A 23,709-nucleotide genomic window follows, 5' to 3' on the forward strand; every position below is an offset into this window, starting at 1 on the left:
TGGCAGCAATTGCAGCCTCAAGTCTTCTTGGGTATGATGCTACAAGCTTGACACACCTGTATTTGGGGAGTTTCTCTCATTCCTCTCTGCAGATCCTCTCAAGCTCTGTCAGGTTGGATGGGGAGCATTGCAGCACAGCTATTTCCAGGTCTTTCCAGAGATGTTCAATTGGGTTCAAGACCAGGATCTGGCTGGACCACTCAAGGACATTCAGAGACTTGTCCCGAAGCCACTCCTGCTTTGTCTTGGCTGTGTGCTTAGGGTTGTTGTTCTGTTGGAAGGTGAACAGGTTTTTATCAAGGATCTCTCTGTACTTTGCTCCACTCATCTTTGCCTCTATCCTGACTAGTCTCCCTTCCGCTGAAAAACATTGCCACAGGATGAGGCTGCCACCACAATGCTTCACCGTAGGGATGGTACCAGGTTTCCTGCATATGTGACGCAAAGAGTTCAATCTTGGTTTCATCAGACCAGAGAATTTTGTTTCTCATGGTGCCTTTTAGGTGCCTTTTGGCAAACTCCAAGCAGGCTGTCATGTGCCTTTTCCTGAGGAGTGGCTTCCGTCTGGCCAATCTACCATGAAGGCCTGATTGGTGGAGTGCTACATAGATGGTTGTCCTTCTGGAAGGTTCCGCTATCTCCACAGAGGAACTCTGGAACTCTGTCAGAGTGACCATCGGGTTCACCTCCCTGATCAAGGCTCCCCCGATTGCTCAGTTTGGCCGGGCGGTCAGCTGTACGAAAAGTCTGAGTGGTTCCAAACTTGTTTCATTTAAGTATGATAGAGGCCACTGTGTTCTTGGGGACCTTGAGTACTGCAGAAATGTTTTGGGTACCCTTCCCCAGATCTGTGCCTCGACACAATCCTGTCTCAGAGCTCTACGGACAATTCCTTCGAACTCATGGCTTCGTTTTAACTCTGACATTCACTGTTTTTGGACGTTTCCAAATTATGTCCAATTAATAAATTGAGGTGGATTCCATTTTAGAAACTGTAAGCGTTGTCTATTCCTTCGACCTCATGGCTTGTTTTTTGCCTTTCCTAATCATGGCCAATCAATTGAGTTTACCACAGGTGGACTCCAGTCAAGTTGTAGAAACATCTCAAGGATGATCAATGGAAACAGGATGCACCTGAGCTCAATTTCGTGTCTCATAGCGAATGGTCTGAATACTTACAGTACCAGTCAAAAGTTTGGACACACCTACTCATTCAAAGGTTTTACTTTATTTGAACTGTTTTTTACATTGTAGAATCATGCTGAAGACATTAAACTATGAAACAACACATATGGAATCACATAGTAACCAAAAAAGTATTTAACACATCAAAATATATTTTTGATTCTTCAAAGTAGCCACCCTTTACCTTGATGACAGCTTAGCACACTATTAACATTCTCTCAACCAGCTTTATGAGGTATTCACCTGGAATGCATTTCAGTTAACAGGTGTGCCTTGTTAAAAGTTAATTTGTGCAATTTCTTTCCATCTTAATGTGTTTGAGCCAATCAGTTGTGTTGTGACAAAGTAGGGTTGGTATACAGAAGCTAGCCCTATTTCGTAAAATACCAAACAGATCAAATAATTATATGATGTGGTTTGTCTGTAAAGACTACAGCCTATAGTAAATTGATATGGTAGGGGTGGTATACAGAAGATAGTCCTATTTGGTAAAAGACCAAGTCCATGTTATGTCCAGAACAGCTCAAATAAGCAAAGAGAAATGACAGTCCATCATTACTTTAAGACAAAGGTCAGTGAATCCGGAACATTTCAAGAACTTTGAAACGTTTCCTCAAGTGCAGTCACAAAAACCAAGCGCTATGATGAAGCTGACTCTCATGAGGATCGCCACAGGAAAGGAAGACCCAGAGTTACCTCTGATGCAGAGGAGATCTTTAGAGTTAGCAGCCTCAGAAATTGCAGCCCAAATAAACGCTTAACCGAGTTCAAGTAACAGACACATCTCAACATCAACTGTTTAGAACATCTCAACATCAACTGTTTAGAACATCTCAACATCAACTGTTTAGAACATCTCAACATCAACTGTTTAGAACATCTCAACATCAACTGTTTAGAACATCTCAACATCAACTGTTTAGAGGAGACTGCGTGAATCATGCTGTCACGGTCTAATTACTGCAAAGAAACCATGACTAAAAGACATCAATAAAAAAAGACTTGCTTGTGCCAAGAAAAACGAGCAATGGACATTAGACCGGTGGAAATCTGTCCTTTGGTATGATGAGTCCAAATTTGAGATTTTTGATTCCAACCTCCGAGTCTTTGTGAGGTGCAGAGTAGGTAAACAAATTATTTCCACATGTTCCCAACATGAAGCAGGAGGTGTGCCAGTCTCCTTTATACCTTGTTTAACTCCTGATTTACTAAACAAAAAGGAGATATTAAAAGGGCCAGTCTCCTTTAACCTCGTTTAACTAAACAAAAAGGAGATAAAGGGCCAGTCTCCTTTAACCTCGTTTACCTCCTGATTGACTAAACAAAAAGGAGATATTAAAGGGCCAGTCTCCTTTAACCTCGTTTACCTAAACAAAAAGGAGATATTAAAGGGCCAGTCTCCTTGGTTCCCCTACGGGAACTCCACCCCACCGTTCAGCTGAAAAGGTGGCGCAGGGAATGCAAAAATATTATTTTGAAATATTTAACCTCCACACATTAACAAGTCCAAACCTCAAATGAAAGATAAACACCTTGTTCATCTACCCAGCGTGTCAGATTTTAAAAATGTTTTACGGCGAAAACACAACATATATTTATGTTAGACCACCACCAAACCAAAGATAAAACATAGCCTTTTTTCCAGCAAAAGATAAAAATCACAAAAGCAGGATAAAAAAAAAATCAATCATTTACCTCTTGAAAATCTTTCATCAGATGATAGTCATATGACATGTTACACAGTACATTTATGTTTTTTTCGATAATATGCATTTTATATCCATAAATCTCGGTTTACATTGACGCCATGTTCAGAAAATCCTCCAAAATATCCGGAGGAATTATAGAAAGCTACGCCAGATAACAGAAATACTCATCATAAACTTTGACTAAAGATACATGTTCTACATATAATTAATTAATTAAAGATACACTGGTTCTTAATGCTGTGTCACATTTCTTTTTTACGTTACGAAAAAAGCCTACCATGCAATAATCTGAGACGGCGCTCAGACGAAACAATATTTCTCCGCCATGTTGGAGTCAACAGAAATACAAAATTACAACATAAATATTCCCTTACCTTTGATGATCTTTCATCAGAATGTAGTGCAAGGAGTCCTAGTTCAACAATAAATCGTTTTGTTTCATAATGTTCAATTCTAGTGTCCAAGTAGCAGCATTTGCTACCACTTTCAGCTCAAATGCCCAAAAAATGACTTCTGGTCCAGGATAACTTTGCATCAAAACTTCCAAATGACATATTACAGGTCGAAGAAACTGGTCAAACTAAGTGCAGAATCAATCTTCAGGATGTTATAATCTTATATATCCAATAGCATTCCAACCGGATCATTCGTTTTTCATCTGGGGCTGATTGGAACAGCCGTAGCAGTCAAAGACAAACGCGCCACAACAAAATAGCATCCTTTTGTGACACCAACTACTTTCCTTCCCATTAGGTCAAAGTCACAGTAAATGCTCCATTACACTTTCTACTGAATGGGGACATCTAGTGGAAGACGTAGGAAGTGTTTCCAGATCCATAACTTGTTGGGAAGGGAGGGGGCGATGACGTCAAAGTTGCCCCAACTTTCAGGATTCCAAAACTAGTTTGCAAGATGCCTGCCCTGTGAGTTCTGTTATACTCACAGACATAATTCAAACCGTTTTAGAAACTTCAGAGTGTTTTCTGTCCAATATTAATTATAATATGCATATATTAGCAATTTAGGACAGATTTTGATGCAGTTCACTATGGGCACGCAATTCATCCATTCATTCTCTAACTGGTTTTAATTAACACTTGTTTGGTTTCTACATGATTCCATATGTGTTATTTCATCGTTTTGATGTGTTCTATTATTCTACAATGTAGAACATAGTAATGAAAAAGAAAACCCTTGACTGAGTAGGTGTGCCCTAACTAGTCCTAACTAGCCCTAACTAGTCCTAACTAGCCCTAACTAGTCCCAACTAACCCTAACTAGTCCTAACTAGCCCTAACTAGTCCTAACTAGCCCTAACTAGTCCTAACTAGTCCAAACATTTGACTGTTACTGTATGTACTGTACAGTCGTGGCCAAAAGTTTTGAGACACAAATATTAATTTTCACAAAGTCTGCTGCCTCAGTTTGTATGATAGCAATTTGCATATACTCCAGAATGTTATGGAGAGTAATCAGATGTATTGCAATTAATTGCAAAGTTCCTCTATGCCATGGAAATTAACTGAATCGCAAAAAACAACAATTTCCACTGCATTTCAGCCCTGCCACAAAAGGACCAGCTAATATCATGTCATGTCAGTGATTCTCTCGTTAACACAGTTGTGAGTGTTGATGAGGATAAGGCTGGAGATCACTTTGTCATGCTGATTGAGTTAGAATAACAGACTGGAAGCTTCAAAAGGAGGGTGGTGCTTGGAATCATTGTTCTTCCTCTGTCAACCAAGGTTACCTGCAAGGAAACAACATTGCTTTGCACAAAAAGGGCTTCACAGGCAAGGATATTGCTGCCAGTAAGTCAGCACCTAAATCAACCATTTATCGGATCATCAAGAATTTCAAGGAGAGCGGTTCAATTGTTGTGATAGTCAATAATATCCTTTGACACTTATGAAATGCTTGTAATTATACTTCAGTATTCCATAGAAACGTCTGACAAAAATATCTAAAGACACTGAAGTAGCAAACTTTATGGAAATGAATATTTGTGTCATTCTCAAAACTTTTTGCAATGACTGTATAGCTCTTTATCTCTGTCTATCTCTCTCACTGTCTCTGTCTATCTCTCTCACTGTCTCTGTCTATCTCTCTCACTGTCTCTGTCTCTCTCACTGTCTCTGTCTATCTCTCTCACTGTCTCTGTCTATCTCTCTCACTGTCTCTGTCTATCTCTCTCACTGTCTCTGTCTCTCTCACTGTCTCTTTCTATCTCTCTCACTGTCTCTGTCTATCTCTCTCACTGTCTCTGTCTCTCTCACTGTCTCTTTCTATCTCTCTCACTGTCTCTGTCTATCTCTCTCACTGTCTCTTTCTCTGGTGGTGAGATAGATAGCACCCCCTCCCTCCCTCCCTCCCTCCCTCTCTCTCTCTCTCTCTCTCTCTCTCTCTCTCTCTCTCTCTCCCTCCCTCCCTCTCTCTCCCTATCTTACTCTTTCTCTGGTGGTGAGATGGATAGATATATAGCACCCCCTCCCTCCCTCCCTCTCTCTCTCTCTCTCTCTCCCTCCCTCCCTCTCTCTCCCTATCTCACTCTTTCTCTGGTGGTGAGATGGATAGATATATAGCACCCTCTAGTGGCTGAATGGTAGAGGTTATTATTATTATTGAGGTTGTGTAACTGTACTTTACGATGTTGGGCCCTTCCTTTGGCCCTGGAAAGTCCCTATGGGCCCTGGTTAAAAGTAGTGCACTACATAGGGAATATAATGCCAATGGGCCCTGGTCAAAAGTAGTGCACTACATAGGGAATATAATGCCAATGGGCCCTGGTCAAAAGTAGTGCACGACATAGGGAATAGAATACAAGAATACACATTCAGATAGATAGTTGACAAAAGGAAGAACCTGTCCTCGCCCTTAGTACAGTGAACAAACTCTCTCTCCTGATACAGACTATCTGCCAGATAGCACGTGTACAACATTTGACATAAGAGGACCTGGTGCTGCACAGCCACACACACAATGGGATTTTATGTGAGAGGTCATGAACTCCTGCCATAAACAGGTGTCACTGTGTGAGTGTGTGTGTGCGCGCGTGTGTGTGTGTGTGCGTGCGTGCGCGCGCGTGTGTGTGTGTGTGTGTGTGTGTGTGTGTGTGTGTGTGTGTGTGTGTGTGTGTGTGTGTGTGTGTGTGTGTGTGTGTGTGTGTGTGTGTGTGTGCGTGCGTGCGTGTGTTTGTAATAAGGTGTAACCCTTATTTAAGGTAGCTCTGGTCCAGGGCATGTAGTAAAGGAACACTATATTTCTTGTTACAAAACCCTCGCTATAAAAGGGAATTATTCAATCCCATTTTACTGCCAGACAGAGGTGGGTACATGTGATCCGGTCATAAATTGGCACCACATTTCCTAAATGGGTCAGAAATGTAAACAGTAATGTTAACCCCAAGGCATTTTTTACTTAAATACTTTTAGGAAATGTAACTCAAAGTAAATGAAAAATAATTATTACTTTAAAATGTTTGTGGTACTGAAGTCACATAAACTTAAACAATTACATTTCATGATATCAAATACACTTTTTACCCAGCATGATCTACTGTAGATAGATTTTGGGGGGAATTGTTTTTTAATATCTGTGTTTTTTGCATGTACATTGAATGATTGATTGATGAATCTAATGCCACACAAAGATAAATAACATCATTTTTTTCTAAACTAATCCAATCATTTGTGGTTGTTTAAATGGTTGTCTCCTCACACTGTTCCTAACCCTGGCAGTCATTCTGAATGCAGTTTGTGGTTGAATAAAAATGTAACCCGTTGGATATCCTAACTCTGGCTGGATTCCAATAGGAATTACATATCACTTTGCACTTTGCAAGCCACTTTGACTTGCAGGGAGGGTTGCAAAATTCTGGTAAATTTACCATTTTTTTCCCTCATAATATCCAGGTTGGAAGGTAAAATGGAAATCCTTCAACCAGGATGTTTTGAAAGATCTGGGAAAGTTACTGGAATTTTGAAACCCAACATGCAGGCCTGATGTGGCCTGTAAACCGCGAGTTTCATGCCACCGTATTAGGGCGAAGCTTAAAAAATAACAACTTACTTGGTGAAGACCACAGGACTGAACATGAACGAAATCAACAACCTCGTCTCTAACCGTGTTTCAGGAAGTAATAAATGCCAACTGATCATGTATTTATTCGACATGGTGGGAAATGTGTTAGTAAAATTAATTATGTGAGAAATGGTAGCGGAAAGGCCTTTGTGCGTAAATATTTATATAATAACCATCATATCTAACGTAAACTTAGAGTCACGAGGATGATACTGTGTGAGGCCCTGTCACTACAGTTTTGATAGGCTACAAACTTATCAAATCAATTATGATGAACTTCTACAGGGGCAGGTGAAAAGGCACGGTGATCTTAATTATCCTTTCCAATAAATATAGAAGGTCTTATTCTGGCAACATGATGATGGATATTAGAACTTCAGTACGAAAAACGTTGAACTTTAAATTGTTTCTATTTAGTACACGAGAGCTTAAGTAAAAAAAATACGTACATGTTGTGTTTTTATACGTCATCACGCACGGTTTTTCATCAGCAGTAAATGGGGGGGGGGGATTGCTACTTTTCTATATGCTGACTGTAGAATATTCACATGGAAATCTCAGTCATGGAGAAATCTAGCTTCTGTCACTAACAAATTCAGTCATGGGGAAATTATATTGGAGGCGTGGCTTAGTGGGGGCGTCATTCAAAATGTCCAAATTTATGCAAAAAAGCTTATCAGTTTGAGTATTGACCAAAAAAATCACTTTTAGTAACCTGTACTCAGATATATTAAGTAAAACAGGTATCCCCCCCCCCCCCAAAAAAAATGGAGCATTGACAGCACATTGGGGTTTCCACTGTGTATAGGGAATAGGGCGCCATTTGGGAGGGAGGTGATATATATCCAGCCGCTGATCAAGCCGCTGTCCTCCTGTTACGTAGCGGTTTCCTCTTATCAAACTCTGACCGCACCGCAGTGCTGTAAACACACACATATAGTCTCTCTCCAAATAGGTTAGACAACACATAGTACGAAGTCCACCGCAAGGAGGATTACACTCGTTGACACAGAGCAACGTTCGTAGTTTAGCGGCGACTTTCCGTTACAGGCGCAGGGTAAGTGCCTATTTTTTGTTTGAACAATTATTAGCGCATGAAAATGTTTGTTTTTTTAACGATAATGAATTCATGTGAATAGATGTTACAGTTGTTTAACTTAAAGACGGGAACGGTAGAGCGCAATAGGCAATGTTTACATGATATCACTTTACTGTTGCAGAAAGAAACCAGACAAATACACCCGTAGTATTTATTCCCACACGCTACCTTTCTGTCTCATTTCTGACAGGACATGTCCCTATAATTATTCCCACAGGCTGTCTCCCTGTCTCATTTCTGACAGGACATGTCCCTATAATTATTCCCACAGGCTACCTCCCTGTCTCATTTCTGACAGGACATGTCCCTATAATTATTCCCACAGGCTACCTCCCTGTCTCATTTCTGACAGGACATGTCCCTATAATTATTCCCACAGGCTACCTCCCTGTCTCATTTCTGACAGGACATGTCCCTAATATTTCCCTAATAGGAGAGCACCGTCAGAATGTCGGAGCCGTTAAACAGCCAGATCCCGGGGATGGAGGACACCAAAACTAACGGGACTCCTAAATATGAGTCTACCGGTACCGCCAAGTCCCTTCAAGGTTCAACCGTTAGTTTCCATAACATCCACTATAAGGTGACGCAGAGGAGTGGCTGTCTGTGTATCAAGAGGAAGACCACTACCAAAGACATTCTCATAGATCTGAAGTAAGTCGACTAGACACTGTTGTTGAGATTTAATCAGGCCTATATCTATATATCTATATATCTATATAAGATACAGTGCCAGTCAACGTTTGGACACACCTACTCATTCAAGGGATTTTCTATATTTTTTATATTTTCTACATTGTGGACTAATAGTGAAGATATCAAAAAAGTGTTAAACAAATATTTCTTTTAATGTTTGAGATTCTTCAAAGTAGTCACCCTTTGCCTTGATGACAGCTTTGCACACTTGGCATTCTCTCAACCAGCTTCACCCGGAATGCTTTTCCAATAGTCTTGAAAGAGTTCCCACATATGCTGAGCATTTGTTGGCTGCTTTTCGTTCACTCTGCTGTCCAACTCATCCCAAACAATCTCAATTGGGTTGAGGTCGGGTGATTGAGGAGGCCAGGTCATCTGACGCAGCATTCCATCAATGTTGGGTCATTGTCCTGTTGAAAAACAAATGATAGTCCCAATAAGCCAGATCTTGATGGGATGGCGTATCGCTGCAGAATGCTGTGGTAGCCATGCTGGTTAAGTGTGCCTTGAATTCCACATAAATCCGTGACTGTGTCACCAGCAAAGCACCATCACACCTGTCATTTCTCTTTCCTTATTTGAGCTGTTCTAGCTATAATATGGACTTGGTCTTTTACCAAATAGGGCGATCTTCTGTACACCACCTCTACCATATCAATTTACTATAGACTGTAGCCTTTACAGAGGAACCATATCAGTCTGAGAATGCTTTCTGATCCTGTAATGGGGAGACTAGAATTCCATGGTTGAATTCTATACTCACTAAGTGGCTCTAGATAAGAGCGTCTGTTCAATGACCCAACGTATGTGTTGTGCCACTGTGTGTGTGAAGTGAATTCACCTGGGGAGGAGGGGACGTACATGATAACTCAGATCAAACACAAAATATTACCTTCTGTATCAGAGGAAGGAAGCAGGTTCAGGAGACCAGAAAGGAGGAGACACACACACACACACACTAACCTAAATAATATTAAACCCAGACATTTCCTAAATAATACCTATTGAATCAGAGGAAGGAAAGGGACTGGTTCAGAGGCTCAGCAGGAGGACACACACACACACACACACACACACACACACACACACACTATATTATCATTACACATTATCTTATATAAGGAAATTACTTTCAACATGTAACAACAAACAATCTCCCATGTTGATCCATTGGGAGTCACGTCAAGAGGGGGAGCTGGGAGTAGGCGTGTCTCCCAGCAGATCACCATGGGAGACTGGAGAGGGGGAGCAGGGAGTAGGCGTGTCTCCCAGCAGATCACCATGGGAGACTGGAGAGGGGGAACTGGGAGTAGGCGTGTCTCCCAGCAGATCACCATGGGAGACTGGAGAGGGGGAGCTGGGAGTAGGCGTGTCTCCCAGCAGATCACCATGGGAGACTGGAGAGGGGGAGCAGGGAGTAGGCGTGTCTCCCAGCGGGTCACCATGGGAGCTGGGAGTAGGCGTGTCTCCCAGCAGATCACCATGGGAGACTGGAGACTGGAGAGGGGGAGCAGGGAGTAGGCGTGTCTCCCAGCAGATCACCATGGGAGACTGGAGAGGGGGAGCAGGGAGTAGGCGTGTCTTCCAGCGGATGTTACTAGTACTGTACTAAAAATTTAGAGAGAACTATACTAAATATATTCACATCTCCAAATGCTAAAACACACTGTTTTGCATTGAAGGTCGACAGTAGCCTCAACAGCACTCTGTAGGGTAGCACCATGGTGTAGCCAGAGGACAGCTAGCTTCCATCCTCCTCTGGGTACATTGACTTCAATACAAAACCTAGGAGGCTAATGATTCTCACCCCCTTCCATAGACTTACGCAGTAATTAGGACAACTTCCGGGGGATGTCCTCCAACCTATCAGAGCATGAATTGACATGTCCACCCAATCAAAAGGACCAGAGAACGAATCTAGTACCAAAAGCATAAGCTACAACTAGCTAGCACTGCAGTGCATCAAATGTGATGATTAGTTGACTCAAAGAGAGAGAAAGACAATAGTTTTAGCAGTTTTGAATTATTATTATTTTTTTCAAAAACTAAGGAGAAGCAAGAGAGAGAAAAAGAGTGGGAGAGCTAGCTGTATTTCATAGTAAAAAAAATGTTTTCACTTGCTTAGCTCGTGTCAAATGAAGCTAGCTAGTTTAGCCTACTCAAACACCCGGCTCAAACAAAGAGGGATGCCATGTTAGCTAGCTGGCTATAACAGAGGGATGCTATGTTAGCTAGCTGGTTATAACAGAGGGATGCTATGTTAGCTAGCTGGCTATAACAGAGGGATGCCATGTTAGCTAGCTGGCTATAACAGAGGGATGCTATGTTAGCTAGCTGGCTATAACAGAGGGATGCTATGTTAGCTAGCTGGCTATAACAGAGGGATGCCATGTTAGCTAGCTGGCTATAACAGAGGGATGCCATGTTAGCTAGCTGGCTATAACAGAGGGATGCTATGTTAGCTAGCTGGCTATAACAGAGGGATGCAGTGTTAGCTAGCTGGCTATAACAGAGGGATGCTGTGTTAGCTAGCTGGCTATAACAGAGGGATGCTATGTTAGCTAGCTGGCTATAACAGAGGGATGCTATGTTAGCTAGCTGGCTATAACAGAGGGATGCCATGTTAGCTAGCTAGCTATGGCTATCCAACACTAGAACTCTTCCAAGTCAAGGTAAGCTTTTAGATTTATAAATGTATTGCCACCGGGGCCCGCCAACATATCTGATAAACTGCTTTCTGCTGACTGTGACCTGTACTGCATAATTGTAGCGGGTTTACTATGTAAACTGTGCCAACGATGTAGGCTGTGTGTAGCGATTAGTGGTTATGATATGAAGGTTTGGCTTGGAAATGTGTTTTTTTTCCTCACCTGGTCACATAAAGCTGAAGTCCACAAGGGAAGGAAAAAAGTTGAGAGGAGGAGAGCATTTGGAAAGATACAAGAAGAAATTAAACAGTGCCTCCAGAAAGTAATGACATCACAATACCCCATAATGACATCACAATACCCCATAATGACAAAGCAAAAACAGGTTCTTAGAAATATCACATTTACGTAAGTATTCCGACCGTTTACTCAGTGCTTTGTTGAAGCACCTTTGGCAGCGATTATAGCCTCGAGTCTTGGGTATGACACTACAAGCTTGGTAAACCTGTATTTGGTGAGTTTCTCCCATTCTTCTCTGCAGATCCTCTCAAGCTCTTTCAGGATGGATGAGGAGCGTTGCTGCACAGTTATTTTCAGATCTCTCCAGAGATTGATCGGGTTTCATGTCCAGGCTCTGGCTAGGCCACTCAAGGACATTCATAGATGTGTCCCGAATCCACTCCTGCGTTGTCTTGGCTGTGTGCTTAGGGACGTTGTTCTGTTGGAAGGTGAACCTTCGCCTCATTCTGAGGTCCTGACTACTCTCCCAGTCTCAGCAGCATGATTCTGCCACCACCATGCTTCACGGTAGGGATGGTGCCAGGTTTCCTCCAGATGTGATGCTTGGCGTTCAGGCCAAATAGTAAAATATTGGTTTAGTCAGACCAGAGAATCTTGTTTCTCATTGTCTGAGAGTCTTTAGGTGCCTTTTGGCAAACTCCAAGTGGGCTGTGATGTGCCTTTTCTTGAGGAGCGGCTTCCGTCAACCACTCTACCGTAAAGACCTGATTGGTGGAATGCTACAGAGATGGTTGTCCTTCTGGAAAGTTCTCCCATCTCCATAGAGGAACTCTGGAGCTCTGTCAGAGTGACCATCGGGTTCTTGGTCACATCCTTGATCAAGGCTCTTCTCCCCCTATTTCTCAGTTTGGCAGAGCAGCCAGCTGTACGAGAGTCAGAGTGGTTCCAAACTTGTTTCATTTAAGAAGAGGCCACTGTTCTTGGAGACCTTGAGTGCTGCAGAAATTATTTGGTACCCTTCCCCAGATCTGTGCCTTGACACAATTCTGTCCCAGAGCTCTACGGACAATTCCTTCGACCTCATGGCTTCGTTTTAACTCTGACATTCACTGTCAACTGTTGGACGTTTCCAAATTATGTCCAATTAATTTAATTTCCTTCAGGTGGATTCCATTTTAGAAACTATAGGTGTTGTGCTGTCGGTGTTGACCCCTCACCTGAGTGATCGTGTGTGTGTGTGTGTGTGTGTTGCGTAAGAGAGAGCAGTCTGCGTGTGTACACTAGGCATTACATAGTCATATAACCAGCTGCTTTTTTTTTCTTGTTGAGCTGCTGTGTTTAATTATTAACTATAGTGTGTGTGAGAGGTGAACATCAGCTGATATACTCCATTATACACTCCCTACCTACATCAGCTGATATACCCCATTATACACTCCCTACCTACATCAGCTGATATACTCCATTATACACTCCCTACCTACAGCAACATCAGCTGATATACTCCATTATACACTCCCTACCTACAGCAACATCAGCTGATATACTCCATTATACACTCCCTACCTACAGCAACATCAGCTGATATACTCCATTATACACTCCCTACCTACAGCAACATCAGCTGATATACTCCATTATACACTCCCTACCTACATCACCTGATATACCCCATTATACACTCCCTACCTACAGCAACATCAGCTGATATACCTCATTATACACTCCCTACCTACATCACCTGATATACCCCATTATACACTCCCTACCTACAGCAACATCAGCTGATATACTCCATTATACACTCCCTACCTACATCACCTGATATACTCCATTATACACTCCCTACCTACAGCAACATCAGCTGATATACTCCATTATACACTCCCTACCTACATCAGCTGATATACTCCATTATACACTCCCTACCTACAGCAACATCAGCTGATATACTCCATTATACACTCCCTACCAACATCACCTGATATACCCCATTATACACTCCCTACCTACATCACCTGATATACTCCATTATACACTCCCTACCTACAGCAACACCAGCTGATATACTCCATTATACACTCCCTACCTACAGCAACATCACCTGATATACCCCATTATACACTCCCTACCAACATCACCTGATATACTCCATTATACACTCCCTACCTACATCACCTGATATACTCCATTATACACTCCCTACCAACAGCAACATCAGCTGATATACTCCATTATACACTCCCTACCTACATCAGCTGATATACTCCATTATACACTCCCTACCTAAATCACCTGATATACCCCATTATACACTCCCTACCTAAATCACCTGATATACTCCATTATACACTCCCTACCTACAGCAACACCAGCTGATATACTCCATTATACACTCCCAACCTACAGCAACATCACCTGATATACCCCATTATACACTCCCTAACTACAACATCACCTGATATACCCCATTATATACTCCCTACCTACAGCAACATCACCTGATATACCTCATTATACACTCCCTACCTACAACATCACCTGATATACCCCATTATACACTCCCTACCTACAACATCACCTGATATACCCCATTATACACTCCCTACCTACAACATCACCTGATATACCTCATTATATACTCCCTACCTACAGCAACATCAGCTGATATACCCCATTATACACTCCCTACCTACATCACCTGATATACCTCATTATACACTCCCTACCTACAGCAACATCACCTGATATACCCCATTATACACTCCTTACCTACAGCAACATCACCTGATATACCTCATTATATACTCCCTACCTACAACGTCACCTGATATACCTCTTTATATACTCCCTACCTACATCACCTGATGTACCCCATTATACACTCCCAACCTACAGCAACATCACCTGATATACCCCATTATATACTCCCTACCTACATCACCTGATATACCCCATTATACACTCCCTACCTACAGCAACATCACCTGATATACCCCATTATACACTCCCTACCTACAACATCACCTGATATACCCCATTATACACTCCCTACCTACAACATCACCTGATATACCTCATTATATACTCCCTACCTACAGCAACATCAGCTGATATACCCCATTATACACTCCCTACCTACATCACCTGATATACCTCATTATACACTCCCTACCTACAGCAACATCACCTGATATACCCCATTATACACTCCTTACCTACAGCAACATCACCTGATATACCTCATTATATACTCCCTACCTACAACGTCACCTGATATACCTCTTTATATACTCCCTACCTACATCACCTGATGTACCCCATTATACACTCCCAACCTACAGCAACATCACCTGATATACCCCATTATATACTCCCTACCTACATCACCTGATATACCCCATTATACACTCCCTACCTACAGCAACATCACCTGATATACCCCATTATACACTCCCTACCTACAACATCACCTGATATACCCCATTATACACTCCCTACCTACAGCAACATCACCTGATATACCTCATTATACACTCCTTACCTACAGCAACACCACCTGATATACCCCATTATACACTCCCTACCTACAACATCACCTGATATACCCCATTATATACTCCCTACCTGCATCACCTGATATACCTCATTATACACTCCTTACCTACAGCAACATCACCTGATATACCCCATTATACACTCCCTACAAATAGCAAAATCACAACATCACCTGATATACCTCATTATATACTCCCTACCTACAACATCACCTGATATACCCCATTATATACTCCCTACCTACATCACCTGATATACCCCATTATACACTCCCTACCTACATCACCTGATATACCCCATTATACACTCCCTACCTACAGCAACATCACCTGATATACCCCATTATACACTCCCTACCTACATCACCTGATATACCCCATTATATACTCCCTACCTACAGCAACATCACCTGATATACCTCATTATACACTCCCTACCTACAGCACCTGATATACCCCATTATACACTCCCTACCTACAGCAACATCACCTGATATACCCCATTATACACTCCCTACCTAAATCACCTGATATACCCCATTATATACTCCCTACCTACAGCAACATCACCTGATATACCTCATTATATACTCCCTACCTACAACATCACCTGATATACCTCATTATACACTCCCTACCTACAGCAACATCACCTGATATACTCCATTATACACTCCCTACCTACAACAACATCACCTGATATACCCCATTATACACTCCCTACCTACAACAACATCACCTGATATACCCCATTATATACTCCCTACCTACAGCAACATCACCTGATATACCCCATTATACACTCCCTACCTACAACATCACCTTATATACCCCATTATACACTCCCTACCTACAACAACATCACCTGATATACCTCATTATATACTCCCTACCTACAACATCACCTGATATACCTCATTATACACTCCCTACCTACAACAACATCACCTGATATACCCCATTATACACTCCCTACCTACAACAACATCACCTGATATACCCCATTATATACTCCCTACCTACAGCAACATCACCTGATATACCCCATTATACACTCCCTACCTACAACATCACCTTATATACCCCATTATACACTTCCTACCTACAACAACATCACCTGATATACCCCATTATATACTCCCTACCTACAGCAACATCACCTGATATACCCCATTATACACTCCCTACCTACAACATCAGCTGATATACCCCATTATACACTCCCTACCTACAGCAACATCACCTGATATACCCCATTATACACTCCCTACCTACAACATCACCTGATATACCCCATTATACACTCCCTACCTACAGCAACATCACCTGATATACCCCATTATACACTCCCTACCTACAGCAACATCACCTGATATACCCCATTATATACTCCCTACCTACAGCACCTGATATACCCCATTATACACTCCCTACAAATAGCAAAATCACAACATCACCTGATATACCTCATTATATACTCCCTACCTACAACATCACCTGATATACCCCATTATATACTCCCTACCTACAACATCACCTGATATACCCCATTATATACTCCCTACCTACATCACCTGATATACCCCATTATACACTCGCTACCTACATCACCTGATATACCCCATTATACACTCCCTACCTACATCACCTGATATACCCCATTATACACTCCCTACAAATAGCAAAATCACAACATCACCTGATATACCTCATTATATACTCCCTACCTACAACATCACCTGATATACCCCATTATATACTCCCTACCTACAACATCACCTGATATACCCCATTATATACTCCCTACCTACATCACCTGATATACCCCATTATACACTCGCTACCTACATCACCTGATATACCCCATTATACACTCCCTACCTACATCACCTGATATACCCCATTATACACTCCCTACCTACATCACCTGATATACCCCATTATATACTCCCTACCTACAGCAACATCACCTGATATACCTCATTATATACTCCCTACCTACAGCAACATCACCTGATATACCCCATTATACACTCCCTACCTACAACAACATCACCTGATATACCCCATTATACACTCCCTACCTACAGCAACATCACAACATCACCTGATATACCCCATTATACACTCCCTACCTACAACATCACCTGATATACCCCATTATACACTCCCTACCTACAGCAACATCACCTGATATACCTCATTATATACTCCCTACCTACAGCAACATCACCTGATATACCCCATTATACACTCCCTACCTACAGCAACATCACCTGATATACCCCATTATACACTCCCTACCTACAACAACATCACCTGATATACCCCATTATACACTCCCTACCTACAGCAACATCACAACATCACCTGATATACCCCATTATACACTCCCTACCTACAACATCACCTGATATACCCCATTATACACTCCCTACCTACAGCAACATCACCTGATATACCTCATTATATACTCCCTACCTACAGCAACATCACCTGATATACCCCATTATACACTCCCTACCTACAGCAACATCACCTGATATACCCCATTATACACTCCCTACCTACAACAACATCACCTGATATACCTCATTATATACTCCCTACCTACAGCAACATCACCTGATATACCTCATTATACACTCCCTACCTACAGCAACATCACCTGATATACCCCATTATATACTCCCTACCTACAACAACATCACCTGATATACCCCATTATACACTCCCTACCTACAACATCACCTGATATACCCCATTATACACTCCCTACCTACAACATCACCTGATATACCCCATTATACACTCCCTACCTACATCACCTGATATACCCCATTATATAATCCCTACCTACAGCAACATCACCTGATATACCTCATTATACACTCCCTACCTACAGCAACATCACCTGATATACCCCATTATATACTCCCTACCTACAGCAACATCACCTGATATACCCCATTATACACTCCCTACCTACAGCAACATCACCTGATATACCCCATTATACACTCCCTACCTACAGCAACATCACCTGATATACCCCATTATACACTCCCTACCTACAGCAACATCACCTGATATACCCCATTATACACTCCCTACCTACAGCAACATCACCTGATATACCTCATTATACACTCCTTACCTACAGCAACATCACCTGATATACTCCATTATACACTCCCTACCTACAGCAACATCACCTGATATACCCCATTATACACTCCCTACCTACAGCAACATCACCTGATATACCCCATTATACACTCCCTACAAATAGCAAAATCACAACATCACCTGATATACCTCATTATATACTCCCTACCTACAACATCACCTGATATACCCCATTATATACTCCCTACCTACATCACCTGATATACCCCATTATACACTCCCTACCTACATCACCTGATATACCCCATTATACACTCCCTACCTACAGCAACATCACCTGATATACCCCATTATATACTCCCTACCTACAGCAACATCACCTGATATACCTCATTATACACTCCCTACCTACAGCAACATCACCTGATATACTCCATTATACACTCCCTACCTACATCACCTGATATACCCCATTATACACTCCCTACCTACATCACCTGATATACCCCATTATATACTCCCTACCTACAGCAACATCACCTGATATACCTCATTATACACTCCCTACCTACAGCAACATCACCTGATATACCCCATTATATACTCCCTACCTACAACAACATCACCTGATATACCCCATTATACACTCCCTACCTACAACATCACCTGATATACCCCATTATATACTCCCTACCTACAGCAACATCACCTGATATACCTCATTATACACTCCCTACCTACAGCAACATCACCTGATATACTCCATTATACACTCCCTACCTACATCACCTGATATACCCCATTATACACTCCCTACCTACATCACCTGATATACCCCATTATATACTCCCTACCTACAGCAACATCACCTGATATACCTCATTATATACTCCCTACCTACAGCAACATCACCTGATATACCCCATTATACACTCCCTACCTACAACAACATCACCTGATATACCCCATTATACACTCCCTACCTACAGCAACATCACAACATCACCTGATATACCCCATTATACACTCCCTACCTACAACATCACCTGATATACCCCATTATACACTCCCTACCTACAGCAACATCACCTGATATACCTCATTATATACTCCCTACCTACAGCAACATCACCTGATATACCCCATTATACACTCCCTACCTACAGCAACATCACAACATCACCTGATTTACCCCATTATACACTCCCTACCTACAACATCACCTGATATACCTCATTATATACTCCCTACCTACAGCAACATCACCTGATATACCTCATTATACACTCCCTACCTACAGCAACATCACCTGATATACCCCATTATATACTCCCTACCTACAACAACATCACCTGATATACCCCATTATACACTCCCTACCTACAACATCACCTGATATACCCCATTATACACTCCCTACCTACAACATCACCTGATATACCCCATTATACACTCCCTACCTACATCACCTGATATACCCCATTATATAATCCCTACCTACAGCAACATCACCTGATATACCTCATTATACACTCCCTACCTACAGCAACATCACCTGATATACCCCATTATATACTCCCTACCTACAGCAACATCACCTGATATACCCCATTATACACTCCCTACCTACAGCAACATCACCTGATATACCCCATTATACACTCCCTACCTACAGCAACATCACCTGATATACCCCATTATACACTCCCTACCTACAGCAACATCACCTGATATACCCCATTATACACTCCCTACCTACAGCAACATCACCTGATATACCTCATTATACACTCCTTACCTACAGCAACATCACCTGATATACTCCATTATACACTCCCTACCTACAGCAACATCACCTGATATACCCCATTATACACTCCCTACCTACAGCAACATCACCTGATATACCCCATTATACACTCCCTACAAATAGCAAAATCACAACATCACCTGATATACCTCATTATATACTCCCTACCTACAACATCACCTGATATACCCCATTATATACTCCCTACCAACATCACCTGATATACCCCATTATACACTCCCTACCTACATCACCTGATATACCCCATTATACACTCCCTACCTACATCACCTGATATACCCCATTATACACTCCCTACCTACATCACCTGATATACCCCATTATATACTCCCTACCTACAGCAACATCACCTGATATACCCCATTATACACTCCCTACCTACAGCAACATCACCTGATATACCTCATTATACACTCCCTACCTACAGCAACATCACCTGATATACTCCATTATACACTCCCTACCTACAGCAACATCACCTGATATACTCCATTATACACTCCCTACCTACAGCAACATCACCTGATATACCTCATTATACACTCCCTACCTACAGCAACATCACCTGATATACTCCATTATACACTCCCTACCTACATCACCTGATATACCCCATTATACACTCCCTACCTACAGCAACATCACCTGATATACCCCATTATACACTCCCTACCTACAGCAACATCACCTGATATACCTCATTATACACTCCCTACCTACAGCAACATCACCTGATATACTCCATTATACACTCCCTACCTACATCACCTGATATACCCCATTATACACTCCCTACCTACATCACCTGATATACCCCATTATACACTCCCTACCTACAGCAACATCACCTGATATACCTCATTATATACTCCCTACCTACAGCAACATCACCTGATATACCCCATTATACACTCCCTACCTACAACAACATCACCTGATATACCCCATTATACACTCCCTACCTACAGCAACATCACAACATCACCTGATATACCTCATTATACACTCCCTACCTACATCACCTGATTTACCCCATTATACACTCCCTACCTACAACATCACCTGATATACCTCATTATATACTCCCTACCTACAGCAACATCACCTGATATACCTCATTATACACTCCCTACCTACAGCAACATCACCTGATATACCCCATTATATACTCCCTACCTACAACAACATCACCTGATATACCCCATTATACACTCCCTACCTACAACATCACCTGATATACCCCATTATATACTCCCTACCTACAGCAACATCACCTGATATACCTCATTATACACTCCCTACCTACAGCAACATCACCTGATATACCCCATTATACACTCCCTACCTACAACATCACCTGATATACCCCATTATACACTCCCTACCTACAGCAACATCACAACATCACCTGATATACCTCATTATACACTCCCTACCTACATCACCTGATTTACCCCATTATACACTCCCTACCTACAACATCACCTGATATACCTCATTATATACTCCCTACCTACAGCAACATCACCTGATATACCCCATTATACACTCCCTACCTACAACAACATCACCTGATATACCCCATTATACACTCCCTACCTACAGCAACATCACAACATCACCTGATATACCCCATTATACACTCCCTACCTACAACATCACCTGATATACCCCATTATACACTCCCTACCTACAGCAACATCACCTGATATACCTCATTATATACTCCCTACCTACAGCAACATCACCTGATATACCCCATTATACACTCCCTACCTACAACAACATCACCTGATATACCCCATTATACACTCCCTACCTACAGCAACATCACAACATCACCTGATATACCTCATTATACACTCCCTACCTACATCACCTGATTTACCCCATTATACACTCCCTACCTACAACATCACCTGATATACCTCATTATATACTCCCTACCTACAGCAACATCACCTGATATACCTCATTATACACTCCCTACCTACAGCAACATCACCTGATATACCCCATTATATACTCCCTACCTACAACAACATCACCTGATATACCCCATTATACACTCCCTACCTACAACATCACCTGATATACCCCATTATACACTCCCTACCTACAACATCACCTGATATACCCCATTATACACTCCCTACCTACAACATCACCTGATATACCCCATTATACACTCCCTACCTACAACATCACCTGATATACCCCATTATATACTCCCTACCTACAACATCACCTGATATACCTCATTATACACTCCTTACCTACAGAAACATCACCTGATATACCCCATTATACACTCCCTACCTACAACATCACCTGATATACCCCATTATACACTCCCTACCTACAACATCACCTGATATACCCCGTTATATACTCCCTACCTACAACATCACCTGATATACCCCATTATATACTCCCTACCTACAGCAACATCACCTGATATACCTCATTATACACTCCCTACCTACAGCAACATCACCTGATATACCTCATTATACACTCCCTACCTACAACATCACCTGATATACCCCATTATACACTCCCTACCTACAGCAACATCACCTGATATACCTCATTATATACTCCCTACCTACAGCAACATCACCTGATATACCCCATTATACACTCCCTACCTACAACAACATCACCTGATATACCCCATTATACACTCCCTACCTACAGCAACATCACAACATCACCTGATATACCTCCATTATACACTCCCTACCTACATCACCTGATTTACCCCATTATACACTCCCTACCTACAACATCACCTGATATACCTCATTATATACTCCCTACCTACAGCAACATCACCTGATATACCTCATTATACACTCCCTACCTACAGCAACATCACCTGATATACCCCATTATATACTCCCTACCTACAACAACATCACCTGATATACCCCATTATACACTCCCTACCTACAACATCACCTGATATACCCCATTATACACTCCCTACCTACAACATCACCTGATATACCCCATTATACACTCCCTACCTACAACATCACCTGATATACCCCATTATATACTCCCTACCTACAACATCACCTGATATACCTCATTATACACTCCTTACCTACAGAAACATCACCTGATATACCCCATTATACACTCCCTACCTACAACATCACCTGATATACCCCATTATACACTCCCTACCTACAACATCACCTGATATACCCCATTATATACTCCCTACCTACAGCAACATCACCTGATATACCTCATTATACACTCCCTACCTACAACATCACCTGATATACCCCATTATACACTCCCTACCTACAGCAACATCACCTGATATACCTCATTATATACTCCCTACCTACAGCAACATCACCTGATATACCCCATTATACACTCCCTACCTACAACAACATCACCTGATATACCCCATTATACACTCCCTACCTACAGCAACATCACAACATCACCTGATATACCTCATTATACACTCCCTACCTACATCACCTGATTTACCCCATTATACACTCCCTAC

General features: G+C 41.9%; 1 protein-coding gene across 2 annotated transcripts in view; it reads left to right on the forward strand.

The window, feature by feature from the left end:
• The first annotated feature begins 7,881 nt into the window (after positions 1–7,881).
• LOC135510210 (broad substrate specificity ATP-binding cassette transporter ABCG2-like) overlaps positions 7,882–23,709 on the forward strand; it is a 77,438-nt gene continuing 61,610 nt past the window's right edge. The window contains exons 1-2 of one of the 2 annotated variants that reach the window (XM_064931005.1): positions 7,882–8,031; positions 8,480–8,727. In XM_064931005.1, the coding sequence (XP_064787077.1) occupies positions 8,522–8,727 (206 nt within the window). In that variant the 5' untranslated portion in view covers positions 7,882–8,031; positions 8,480–8,521. The remainder of the gene's footprint in view (positions 8,032–8,479; positions 8,728–23,709) is intronic. The other variant, XM_064931004.1, reaches the window with a different exon arrangement.

The sequence above is a fragment of the Oncorhynchus masou genome, chromosome 23 (assembly GCF_036934945.1).
Source record: "Oncorhynchus masou masou isolate Uvic2021 chromosome 23, UVic_Omas_1.1, whole genome shotgun sequence".
Lineage (NCBI taxonomy): Eukaryota > Metazoa > Chordata > Actinopteri > Salmoniformes > Salmonidae > Oncorhynchus > Oncorhynchus masou.